At 39.0% G+C, this 13,449-nt stretch overlaps 1 protein-coding gene across 1 annotated transcript in view; it reads left to right on the forward strand.

The window, feature by feature from the left end:
* The window catches only part of man2a1 (mannosidase, alpha, class 2A, member 1), a 129,371-nt gene that overhangs the window by 19,926 nt on the left and 95,996 nt on the right, over positions 1-13,449 (forward strand). Inside the window, exon 4 of the mRNA XM_067437845.1 lies at positions 2,567-2,738. Coding sequence (XP_067293946.1) covers positions 2,567-2,738 — 172 coding nt within the window. The remainder of the gene's footprint in view (positions 1-2,566; positions 2,739-13,449) is intronic.

The raw sequence follows: 13,449 nt of genomic DNA on the forward strand, positions 1-13,449 counted from the left end.
GTCCTGCTTTGGAAGCAGCCGGTGAGTTAACTTAAACTGCTTCAAATGTCTGTGCTGTCGGCTAAGGACGCATGAGTAAACATCAGTAAACGACACGATCGCGTGCTTCGTCATTCAAATGCTCTAACGGTTACTCCATTGTTGTTCTGTATAACGTTAACGTTACAGTATTCTGACGTGCAAAACCGTTTTGCTTGCTACTTCTAAGGTCTAGTCGCATACAATAGTCCATAAACCGAATCATGTCCTCATACACTGCGAGTAAAGACACAGAAATGTGGAGAGGCCATTAAATACAGTAACTTACATACCACAGAGACGGACGTCCTGATGTTGCCGTTTCTCCTGTTCAATGTATTTCTCCCTCAGATTTGATTGTGGATCATTATCTGTATTAGCTGACATAGCGATGGGTTCCTCCACGCTTGAGGACGTCACCGCTTTGCGCGCTTGTCATTCTTTAGCTCCGCCCACATGATACGCCTCCAGGCGCTCGTTTTTTTCCGGAAAGACTCGGTACAGCCTATATTTCTTTTATAAATATGATAAAACTAAAGACTTTTCGGAGATATGAAGGATGCAATACTACTCTATAGGTACTCAAGATTGACATGAGATTGACTGAAACTGAGTGTTTCACCCCCCCTTTAAGTAAATATTTCCCTCTCCAAACGGCCCTGCTCGCGAGGTAGTACTTTTTCAAAGTTCAGGAACTTTACAGGGCGGGACTTGGGCGCTGAACATGCTGATTGGTTTAGCTCACGCAGCATTTTATTTCAACCGGCATTTTTAAAAGTCTTTTTGCGAGGTTTGTTCTACGTTTAGTAAATATCAGTCTTGCTCTCTGTCTGATGGCGCGCGTTCGTCTCAGCCATCTCACGTGCAATGTCCGTAATAGCTGATAATAATATACATTATCATTTTAAATCTAGCTTTACAAGCTTTCTGAATATGCTGCATGCTGCTGAATCTGCATATTAGTGCTCTTTTCTGTCGTTGTTAATTACCTCTTTAGTAAACCTATACATAACCAGCAAAAGCAGCACAGCTTGAATCTCTTCCATACTCGTTATTCTTTTTTTTTCACCATGTAAACGACCTGACCGATTACTTTTCAGTGTGCGTCCTTACATGACGTGACAGCGCGCGCCGCACTCATGTTGACAAGAGAGGAAAGTTAATTTTTCTGAGGGGTAAACTTTTTATTTCGTAAGTTATGAAGATAATGTTAGAATAATGACACGGCGTATATTGCCCCAGGCAGTTTTTACTGTAACTGCGCCTGACAGAAGAATTTTCTGAGATGATTATTACACTTTACAACAAATAAAAAGCTTATTATATAATACTGTATTAGTCCTGGTGGCTGTTAAGAGTTGCTATGGCTACAGTTAACACATTCCAGCTGCTGGAGAAAACAGCGTTGACATTTTTGATGCGGCGTCACTGCATGTCACAAAATGATTGCGTTTGAAAGTCATGACATGTAAACACCAGATCGGTTTAGATAACATCTCATGTAAACAGTCCACTAAATCTTTCAATCGGTACACACAAAAATGATTACTGTCCGTCTCTGACTTGGAGGAGCAGTCGCGCACAGTCCTACATCACCGGACTAATTTGCCTAATCTTCACAGAACTTTAGATCGCGGTGGAAACGCAGACAGCTGCAGGTCTGGGGGGAGAAAAGTTCCTGTAAAAAAGTTCCTGGTACAAATTGTTCCGGGTAATTTTGGTGGAAACGGGGCTCAAGGGTCCCAATATTAGTGGATGGCACTGTACGATGAGTGTCATTTCATGTTAATGTACATTTCATGTGGGATTAAAATATATATAATTATTACTTAAGTGGGTGTGTCTGTTTGCAAGGTGTGTTTGTAAAGATAGTTGAAGACTTTGTGAGTGTTTGCCAAGTCTCTGTTTATTTGCATTTCTTTTTTTGGTTCCGTTTGTCTTCAAACTTGTATTGCTAGTCAGCCTGAGCCTTGAGGTACTGATACAAGGTCATCCTCTACTGTAAAAATGTTCTGTTACAATAGTTATGCTATATATTATATATATTGTGTCTATAGTACAAAAATATGAGGCAGCACAACTGTTTCAACACTGATAATAATAACACATGTTTCTTGAGCAGCAAACCAGCATATTAGAATTATTTCTGATGGATCATGTGACACTGAAGACTAAAGTAATGATGCTGAAAATCCAGATTTGCCAACACAGGAATAAATTACACTTTAAAATACAATATATTGCCAAAAGTTTTGGGACGCCTGCCTTTACATGCAGATGAACTTAAATAACATCCCATTCTTAATCCGTAGGGTTTAATATGGAGTTTTCTCAGCCTTTACGGCTAGAACAGCTTCAACTTTTCTAGGTAGATTAAGGTTTAGGAGTGTGTTTATTAGGGCTGTCATTTTGGAGAAAAATCTAATTCGAACAGATATCAAATATCAAGCAATATATTTGAACATGTTTGAGTTAACACCATTTTAAATATCAAGTCATTAATAACAACCTAAGCAACCTCTGTGACAAATTTGTGTGGTGTTCTCAGGCTGGCTGAAGACATTTGATGACTACTTTCGAGACCAGACACAACACATTCTCAACAACATGGTGGTGAAACTGCACGAAGACAGTCGGCGGAAAATGATCTGGTCTGAGATCTCATATTTTGCAAAATGGTGGGACAACATCGACATGCAGAAACGAGATGCTGTCAGGAGGTGAGGCTTTTCCCTGTTGTTAATATCCATTCATCCTCATGCGTTGGTGTAATTTATGGATTCATTAATTGCAGCGTTCACACACAAGTCTGGTGTAAGCAAGACTGGGAAATGTTGAGGAGTTTTGGAGGACTCTGTTGTGCTTTTGGTCCCATTTTAATTAAGCTCAAAGTTTGTACTTTATTGCCTTGCTCTCAGGTGACGGTTTATGTGCAAAAATCAAACAACAACAAAATGAAGTCCAGATTGGGTTATGATAAAACACACTTTGTTTTAATTATGAAAATTATACCAAATATAGATTCTACTATATATTTATTATCAAAGCAATTTTCTTCAATGTAAATTTTTGGGGAAATGTATAAAATGTAAAGTACCTGTTAAAAGTTTGGAGACATTACACTTTGCTATTGGTTTTAAAATAAGTGTCTTCTGCTCACTAAGGCTGTATTTATTTAATCAAAAATAAACAGTAACATTGTGAAATATTATTACAAACTAAAATAGAAGTTTTCTTTTTTAATAAATTAGAAAAAATGTTGAAAACAGTTTTATTCTGTAAACATTTTTATAGTTTAAATTAGATGAAAAAAGATTGATAAATTAATACATGCATTGATCAAGTATTCATGAAATTGATCAAAAGTGACAGTGAAGACATTTATAATGTTACAAAAAATTATTTCTATTTTATAAATGCATATAAAGGGTGTTCACTGAACTTTCTATTCATCAATAATCCTGAAAAACAGTATCACCATTTCCACAAAAATGTTAAGCAGCACAACTGTTCTCAACATTAATACTACTATTACTACTGCTACTTCTGATACTACTACTACTACTAATAATAATAATAAATGTTTCCTGTTAACCAAATCAGCACATTAGAATGATTTCTGAAGGATTATGTGACACTGAGTACTGGAGTAATGATGCTCAAAATTCAGATTTACCAACACAGGAATAAATTACACCTTAAATTGACACTATATTTCGATAAGTTTTGGGACGCCTGTCTTTACATGCTCTTGAAATTTAATGACAAATCGTTCTTAATCCATAGGGTTTAATATGGAGTTGGCCCACCCTTTGCACTTCAGTTATAACAGCTTCGACTCTTCTGGGAGGATTTCCAGAAATGTGTTCAATTTCTGACCATTCTTCTAGAAATGTATTTGTAAGGTCAGGCTCTGATGTAGAACGAGAAGGCCTAACTCGCAGGCTCCGCTCTAATTCATCCCAAAAGTGTTCTATCGGGTTGAGGTCAGGACTCTGGGCAGGCCAGTCAAGTTCCTCCACACCAAACTCGCTCGTCCATGTCTTTATGGACCTTGCTTTGTGCACTGGTGTGCAGTCATGTTGGAACAGGAAGGGGCCATCCTCAAAATGTTCCCACAAATTTGGTAGTAATAAATTGTCTAAAATATCTTGGTTTGTCGAAGCATTAAGAGTTCCTTTCACTGTAAGGGGCCAAGTCATGAAAAACAACCCCAGAACACAATCCTCTCCAAACATTACATTTGTCACAATGCAGTCAGGCAAGTATCGTTCTCCTGGCAACCGCCAAACCCAGACTCGTTCATCAGTGTGATTCTTCACTCCAGAGAACACGTCTCCACTGCTCCAGTGGATGTAGTGCTTTACACCACTGCATCTGACGCTTTACATTGATCTTGGTGATGTAGGCTTGGATGCAGCTGGTTGGCCATGGAAACCCATTCCATGAAGCTCTCTTTGCACTGCTCTTGAGCTAATCTGAAGGCCACACAAAGTTTGGAGTTTTGTTGCTATTGACTTTGCAGAAAGTTGGTGACTCTGCAGACTGTGCAGTGTGCACCTCAGCATGCTCTGACCCCACTCTGTGATTTTACGTGACCTACCATTTCGTGAGTTGTTTCGTGCTTTCACTTATTTATGATACACTAAAAGTTGACCATGGAATATTTAGTGAGGAAATTTCACAAATAGACTTAGGCCGGAGACACACTGCAAGCGCGGCGTGAGCGTGACGTTTCGGTTGCGTGTCAACCGCGGGGCGGCTGCCTGGCGTTTTCTCTGTCTTTGCACACCAGAAGGGTGTCTGACATGGCGCTGCTGCTGGTATAGATGTACAGGGATGCCCTATACTTCATGTTAAATATAAATATATTGCCTATTGATACAGCAAAGACAACGTCGGCAGTCTATTGACCATACATATCTATGGTATTGACGGCAAAATAGGCTACAAAACATTTTGTTCTGTATTGACAGGTTTAATATTTCAAAATCGCTAATTATGTTGTTGTTTTTTTATTACAATTAGGCCTATATATGCATTTATGTTAACCTACAGACTTTCAAACATGAAAATGTCATTTATCAATATGTATTCGTGTCAAAATGACATATAAACATCATTTCCTATTCTATTTTGCCTGGAAATGCTTCCAACACACTCGCGTTAGAGCCCTGCACGGGCCTCAAATCTAGGCCCTAGCCCGGCCCTGGCCCGAGACGCTGAGGCCCTAGCCCGGCCCGTGTCCGACAGCTTATCAAAATTCTCGGCCCGAGTCCGACTGGAGCCCGTTTTTTTTTTTTTTTCAGCCATTAAAATAGTTCTGTTTTGTTTTTAATGTCAAAGTAATTATATATCGTTTTGTTTCTTTATTGAGTTAATTAAGAAAAATGTTTAGAGCATTTTTTTGTTTGTTAAATTATAGTTTTAATTTTTTTTAAGTGACGACCAAGCGACCAGCGGCCGACAGTGAGTTAACTGCATATTAAATCTATTTAGTCTCTCAAATCAACTCTTGACTTGTCTTGCCTATAATAAAATCCATAAATATAAAACACTTCAAGCATCACAATGTTAGTTAATTTCGCCAACTATTACCACCAGTAGCCTAAAAGGCATTTTTGACGAGCTGAGGCAGGCTGATTCTGCTCGCGGCTCTCGCAAACGGAGCTAAACAATCTAAAAACAAATAATAAAAAAAAGAACATGCAGGTTGTCTTATAGCCTACCTTACACCTACGCAAAATGAATATAAATCCGATCTTCAATTCCCGTGGTATATGCTCATTTAACGGAGTTTACAGCAACGGAAGCAAAAGATTCAAGATGCATTTTATTCAGCAGCTTATTTCAAATTCAAAGACCACATAAGAAAGCGCGCACTGGTAAGATCATAAGTCTCATTCATTTTTATTGAAGATGATTGTGTTTTTGAGCATCTAAGACTTATTTTAAGTTTCATTTACGGCCATTTGCGTTGGCTTGCAGTAGTCATTTGCGGCGATGCGTGCAGCGCTATCATATCTATCTGACTACAACATATAGCCCATAACACGCTCTCACACGTTTATTTTTTAACCGTTTGCCAGGAGTAAAATGTATACATGTGGTTTAAACAACCAGATAGGCTACATTTACATTTGTCCAGTTTCGTCTGAAATGCTTTCATCCTTCTGAATTGGTTTGTTAAGTGATCGGACTACATTGATAGCCCTGTTCATTAATAGCAGCAGACGCCCCGCGGATGACACGCAACAGAAATGCCACGCTCACACCACGCTTGCAGTGTGTCTCCAGCCTTAACTCTAGCAGCTGCGCTGAAGAAACGCGGGCTGCTGCTGCTGGCGCGGACTCTGAACATGCTCTGAACACTGTGCGAGCCATCTTGACAGTCGCGTTAGCTATTATGGTCTCGTGTTCACCAGCGCAGAACATCTCATTGTTCCTTTTAGTTAATAAAATAAATATAAAAAGAAGGAGAAGCCTAAAAAAGGCCCGAAGCCCGGCCCGCGTTTTAGGTATGACGTGAAAATTGGCCCGAAGCCCGGCCCGAGGGGCGTAAAAAAGTCGGGGCCCGTCGGGCTCGGGCATAAATGCAGGGCTCTAACTCGCGTGTCACGTGAAAAAACAGGCGTCTCTTGTATTTGAAGCATGCGCTCGTTTTACAATGGTGTCATGCAAGCAGTGTGCAAGGTCTAACCGGTGACTAGGGATGGGTACTGGAACCCGGTATTAAATGGGCCCCGGGGGTGAATTTTGAAAGATCGTTGTATCGATAAGCTCGGACGTTATCGGTTCTGCTGTCGGTACTTTTTTGTCGGTACTCACACTAACACGGTAGCATAATGAGGGTCCCTACATGCAAACCGAAGCATTGAGAACTTAGTAAGTGTACAAACAGTTTAATAAGAAGATACTTTATAAAGACAGTACATTACGCGTTCACGGACAGGCGCCATTTTGGAAAACAGTCTCGACTCGTCGAGCGACGAGAGCTCTGCTAAGTGATGAACTGTGACTTGGAATCTCATATGGTCCGTTGTTTCCGGAAGAAAACACTAAACTCAACAGAGAAAATAAATAAATAAAAATAAAAATGTCATGTTATTACATTTCACAAACTTGATTCCTATCGACCAGCTCACTTAGAACAGCGCTCGTGGATCGATTCGTCGAGACTGTTTTCCAAGATCAATCAATCAATCAACTTTATTTATATAGCGCTTTTACAATCACGATTGTGTCAAAGCAGCTTCACAGTGTCAAACAGGGTAATATTGCGACAAAATTAGATTTGGCTGTACAGCCGTACTGGAGAAAACAGTGATGTTATCAGCTTATTTTAATTTATCATATAGCGACAATGTTGGCAGATCAGTATTATAGTTTATAGAATTAAATAAGACCTAATTCATATATTTTATTTGTATAATAAGTTGAATAACTTTAATCATATTTTTAGTGTCCCCAACTGAGCAAGCCAAGCCAAAGGCGACAGTGGCAAGGAACCAAAACTCCATCGGGGCATGATGGAGAAAAATAAACCTTGGGAGAAACCAGACTCAGTCGGGGTGCCAGTTCTCCTCTGGCCTATTAACACACCGTGTAAGATTATTATTCTGGCAACCTTACAGGTCGGAAATCATATTAGATCGGATTATTCAAAATTTTCAGGGTATCACGGAAGAGACAGATTTATTTAGGATGGGGCGTCAATTACACAAGAGTATGAATACATGAAAGATCGGAATTATTGCGCCGAAGACGGGTTTTGAGCATGTCGTGCCAGTGAGGCACGACCGGAGGAGACACCGATGGACACGGCTCAGCAGACACTCCAGGATGCGTTGGTCATGTCCAGGCAGGTCCACCATCCGATCCGGACAGGGCCCAGATCCGGGATAAACCTCGGGATAAACAGAGAGACTAACATTAGCGTAGATGTCACTCTTTTTATGATGTAACGAGTACATCAGGTGTTATGGGAAGTGTTCCCGGTTCCGGCTGACCTAGTTAATGCAGCCTAACAATCAGTCAATTGAATTGAATAATGAAAGTTAAAAATGTTCTATGTGTATGCCATAGTAAAGAGATGTGTTTTTAGTCTAGATTTAAACTGACAGAGTGTGTCTGCTTCCCGGACAATGCTAGGAAGACTATTCCACAATTTAGGAGCTAAATAGGAAAATGATCGACCGCCTGCAGTTGATTTAGATATTCTAGGTATTATCAACTGGCCAGAGTTTTGAGACCGCAATCGACGTGATGGGGTATAATGCGTTAAGAGCTCGCTTAAGTACCGGGGAGCTAAACTATTTAGTGCTTTGTAAGTAATAAGCAAGATTTTAAAATGTATGCGATGTTTAATAGGGAGCCAGTGCAGTGTTGACAGAACTGGACTAATATGATCATACTTCCTGGTTCTAGTAAGAACTCTAGCTGCTGCATTTTGGACTAGCTGGAGTTTGTTTATTAAGCGAGCAGGGCAACCACCCAGTAGAGCATTACAATAATCTAGCCTTGAGCTCATGAACGCATGTACTAACTGTTCAGCATTTTGCATTGAAAGCATGTGCCGTAATTTAGATATATTTTTAAGATGATAGAATGCGGTTTTACAGATGCTAGAAACGTGGCTTTCAAATGAAAGATTGGTATCAAAGAGCACACCCAGGTTCCTCACTGACGACGAGGGCTTGACAGAGCACTCATCAAGTGTTAGACAGTATTCTCGGTTACTACTTGTGGAGCTTTTCTGTCCAATAATTAAAAATTCAGTTTTATCTGAATTAAGTTGCAGAAAATTACTATTCATCCAATTTTTTATATCAGCTATGCATTCTGTTAATCTTGTGAATTGGTAGGTTTCATCCGGGCGTGAGGAAATATAGAGCTGAGTATCGTCAGCATAACAATGAAAACTAACGCCATGTTTCCTAATGATATCTCCCAGTGGTAGCATATACAGGGTGAAAAGCAACGGTCCTAACACTGAGCCTTGCGGTACCCCATACTGAACTTGTGATCGGTGTGACATCTCTTCATTTACTGCTACAAACTGATAACGGTCAGATAAGTACGATTTAAACCATGCCAAAGCAGTTCCACTAACGCCAACATAATTTTCGAGTCTATTCAGAAGAATATTGTGATCGATAGTATCGAATGCAGCGCTAAGATCGAGTAACACTAATAGAGAGATACAACCACGATCAGATGATAAGAGTAAATCATTTGTAACTCTAATTAGAGCAGTCTCAGTGCTATGATATGGTCTAAATCCTGACTGGAAATCCTCACATATACCATTTCTTTCTAAAAAAGAACATAATTGTGAAGACACGGCCTTTTCTAGTATTTTTGATAGAAACGGTAGATTCGAGATTGGCCTGTAATTGACTAATTCTTTAGGATCAAGTTGTGTTTTTTTAATAAGTGGTTTAATTATAGCCAACTTAAAAGTTTTCGGTACATATCCTAATGTCAAAGATGAATTAATGATATTAAGCAGAGGATCTATGACCTCTGGAAGTATCTCTTTTAATAGCCTAGTCGGTATAGGGTCAAGCATACATGTTGTTGATTTTGATGATTTTACAAGTTTAGCCAATTCTTCTCCTCCTATAGCAGTGAATGAGTGTAATTTTTCCTCAGTGACCCTACAATGCTCTGTCTGAAGTGATACTGTAATAGACGGCTGCATGGTTATAATTTTATTCCTAATATTATCAATCTTACTAGTAAAGAAGTTCATAAAGTCATTACTGCTGTGTTGTTTACAAACATCAGAAGCTGAAGCTTTATTTTTTGATAATTTAGCCACTGTATCGAATAAATACTTAGGGTTGTGTTTGTTTTCTTCTAAAAGAGATGAGAAATAAGCAGATCTAGCAGTTTTTATGGCCTTTCTGTATGCAATCATGCTCTCTTTCCACAAATTGCGAAAAACCTCTAGTTTTGTTTTCTTCCAGCTGCGCTCCATTTTTCTGGCTGCTGTTTTAAGGGCCCGAGTGTGCTCGTTGTACCACGGCGTTGGATTATTTGCTTTAATCTTCTTTAAGCGCCGGGGAGCAACTATGTCTAAAGTGCTAGTAAGGATAGAGTCCATAGTTTCGGTTGCAGCATCAAGTTCCTCTTGGCTATCTGTAATGCTGAGGAGATGGAACTGATGAGGAAGATTATGTACAAAGCAATCTTTAGTCGCAGCGGTTATCGTCCTGCCATATTTGAAGCGAGGGGATGGCTTTACAGCCTTAGGTAAATTAAGTATACATGATATTAGGTAATGATCTGAGATGTCATCGCTCTGCTGCAGAATTTTAACAGTATCAACATTTATTCCATGTGACATTATTAGATCTAAAGTATGATTAAGGCGATGAGTGGGTCCTGATACGTGTTGTCTAACTCCAATAGAGTTTAGAATGTCTCTAAATGCCAATCCCAATGCGTCTTTTTCAAAGATGGCGCCTGTCTGTAAATGCGTAATGTACTGTCTTTATAAAGTATCTTCTTATTAAACTGTTTGTACTCTTACAAAGTTCTCAATGCTTCGGTTTGCATGTAGGGTCCCTCGTTATGCTACCGTGTTAGTGTGAGGCTATTTTGAGCCTTGTTAGTGGTATTAACTAGCAATTTAATTTCACTTACCCTTTGCCCCATAGACAAGCGTTAAAAGCTAATCTATTTTTAGAGATAAAACTCTTTACATTCGATTTTCAAGAAAACGCATCCCAGAGAACGATCTACTCAGTAACCATCTGTTAATTACCGCTAGGGTCATTTCTCACCGGAGTTGTCCTTTAACGATACCCAGCCCTACCAGTGACCGGTCCCAGTATAGCCGCCCCTCTGTGTTTTCTAATGGACGCGAGGCAAACTAAACAAATACAATTACACTTCAAATATTTTTCCCTTCAAAGCTAGTTTATGTCATTGAAGGCAGTTATTATCACAATGATTTCATTTCAAGTGTTTGTTTTTAAAATAAGTTTAGTTTTACTTAGTTATTTGATGCTATAAAAACGGGGGGTGTGACGTCATGATTGACAGCTGAGATCGCATCTTTTCTGAGTGAAGAAAATGAGGCACTAACTCAATGAGGCACTAACTGACTTTTTTGGGAATTTTTGGGAGCAGATTGGAGCTTCAGCTTTAATTTCTACATTTCCATAACTGTTTATTTCACACCAACATAATTAATTGTTCTGCATCTGTGAAAATGTGGGCGGGCTTTTGATATCGCAGCTGTACTTCCTGCTCTACTTCCTGCGCTCTACTGCACAACTCCGGACCCGAAATCTGTACTGCGCAGACTCTGTCCCAAGATGTTAGCGCCGTGCAGGCCGCCTGAAAGCTTCAAACTGACATGCGGAAACGGATGATGTCGCGTCGTCCATATTTTTTTACGGTCTATGGTGACTACCTATCACGGTACCATGCTTGAATTCACTGAGCTCCTGAGAGACAATTCAATGATTTGGAGGGATGTCCCAATACTTTTGCCAATATAGTGTACTGTATATTCAAATAGAAAACATTTAATAATTACTGTTTTCACTGTATATATATTTTTTAATAAAATAAAATGCAGCCTTAATGGGCATTAGAGACTTCTTTCAAAAACATAAAAAAATGTAATACTTCAAACTTTTAACAGTTACTGTACATATAATTAACTCAACAACATTGTCACAGGAGAAGATGGGCAATAAATGCATGTCAAATATACAGAAATGGTTGTGTTCATTGTTGAACTAGCCTTGGGAAAAGACACAAATGCCATGTGGAAATGTAATAAACATTTCTGCTGTGGGTTTGAATTCCAATTAGAGCATCTTTCAAAACGGCCTGAGGTGAATGCTGGAGCCAAATGAAAAATCCAACTGCAATATTTATTCATTATTGATTTGATGCACAGAAAGAGTTTGAAGCAAACAAGCTCTATTCTTTTTGAACATTTGCCCCTCTCCCCCATCCCCCCACACCCGACAAACCTCCCCACTCCCCCGTTTATTTCCAAGATGGCCTTGGCTGACTCCAAATCAAGATTTTTGGCAGGCATGCGCAGGTTTTATTTCATTTTATATCAGCCGAATCAAGGTCTAGCATAATGATTCAATTTCTTTTACTGCCACAAACATGGCGGTGTATCTTCATAATAAATCAAGCTGTCTGTGCTGGGGAGTCTGCTCAGGAAAATGGGAACTTCAAATAAGTCCATAAATTCCAATCTATGCTGGCATATATACATATATATTTTTTTTAAATTTGCAGTATTGAGTATTTTACTTTTAAAATATTTTAATCGAAGAGCATGTCAACATAAGTTCAAATTGGTCTAACCTCACCTGAACTTCAATTCCATGTCCAGGATATTAGAAACATTAGATAACTCATATTCTGTGATGGGGAAAGGGTCATAGTAGGGACGATGTCAACATAAAATGATGCTCCTTATTCATTACTTGGTATGTCTGAGTAAAGTTATTACTTTTTCTTTTTTTTCGAAGAATGTGCATTGCTTTGTGCACAATAAGTCCAGGGACATGTATGGATAAGACCAGGAACATGTATAAAGAAAGTGAATAGGGTGTTTTGAATTCTCATTGACTTTAATAAAGGATCTAATCACAACTGAGCTGCCCAGTGGCCTTTTCTCTTGGCCAGTGATTGATTCGAAAATAACAGACCATTTTTCAGAGTAATTTTGAAAGTTTCTGTCAGTTACGTGCTGAGCTAGTGCTCTTGGTTTTGCTATCGCCGCTCTTATTACTGGCCTCCAGAGGGCCACACTATACGATTCACAGCTGAAATATTCAGCATTACTGAGAAAAGCTGCTGACTGGCAATCAGGCCTGGAGAACTCTACTTCTAATAAGGAATGCCATTACCCAAGGTGTCTGCTCTCTGTTCAAGAAAATAATTAGTTTGCAGCGGAAAAGCTCAATAAATCTGAAAATATAGAAAAATGTTGGCTACTGTGTATAATGCTACATATGTGGGAAAGTGCATGTAGTGAAAACCCTGAAGAAAAGCTGCCAATGAGCTCGGAATGGCAAAACATTTTCAGCTCGTTTGTCCTCTTTAAAGCTTTGCTTATGTTAGTTTGACTTTGAATACATCAAAATTGACCTTGTATACTTTACATTCCTGGTGTTATTGCACATGTGATTCTAAAGTAAATTGTTTTCATAATTTTTCATCAAATTGTATTAACATTGTAGATGGGATGTCTTCATCCAAACAGACTCTTCCACTTAGTAGTTCTCATTCTGGTTTTCCTTCAGGACCCATATTTAACATTGGACATCAAGTGGCAACTCAAAAATTTTAATCAAATATTGAAATGTATTAATATTACATTAACTAAAATGAGTATAAAGTGGTCTTGATTGAACTAGGGAATTAAATGGTATAACGGCTTAACTA

Source organism: Pseudorasbora parva, chromosome 3, assembly GCF_024679245.1.
Source record: "Pseudorasbora parva isolate DD20220531a chromosome 3, ASM2467924v1, whole genome shotgun sequence".
NCBI classification, from domain to species: Eukaryota; Metazoa; Chordata; class Actinopteri; order Cypriniformes; family Gobionidae; genus Pseudorasbora; species Pseudorasbora parva.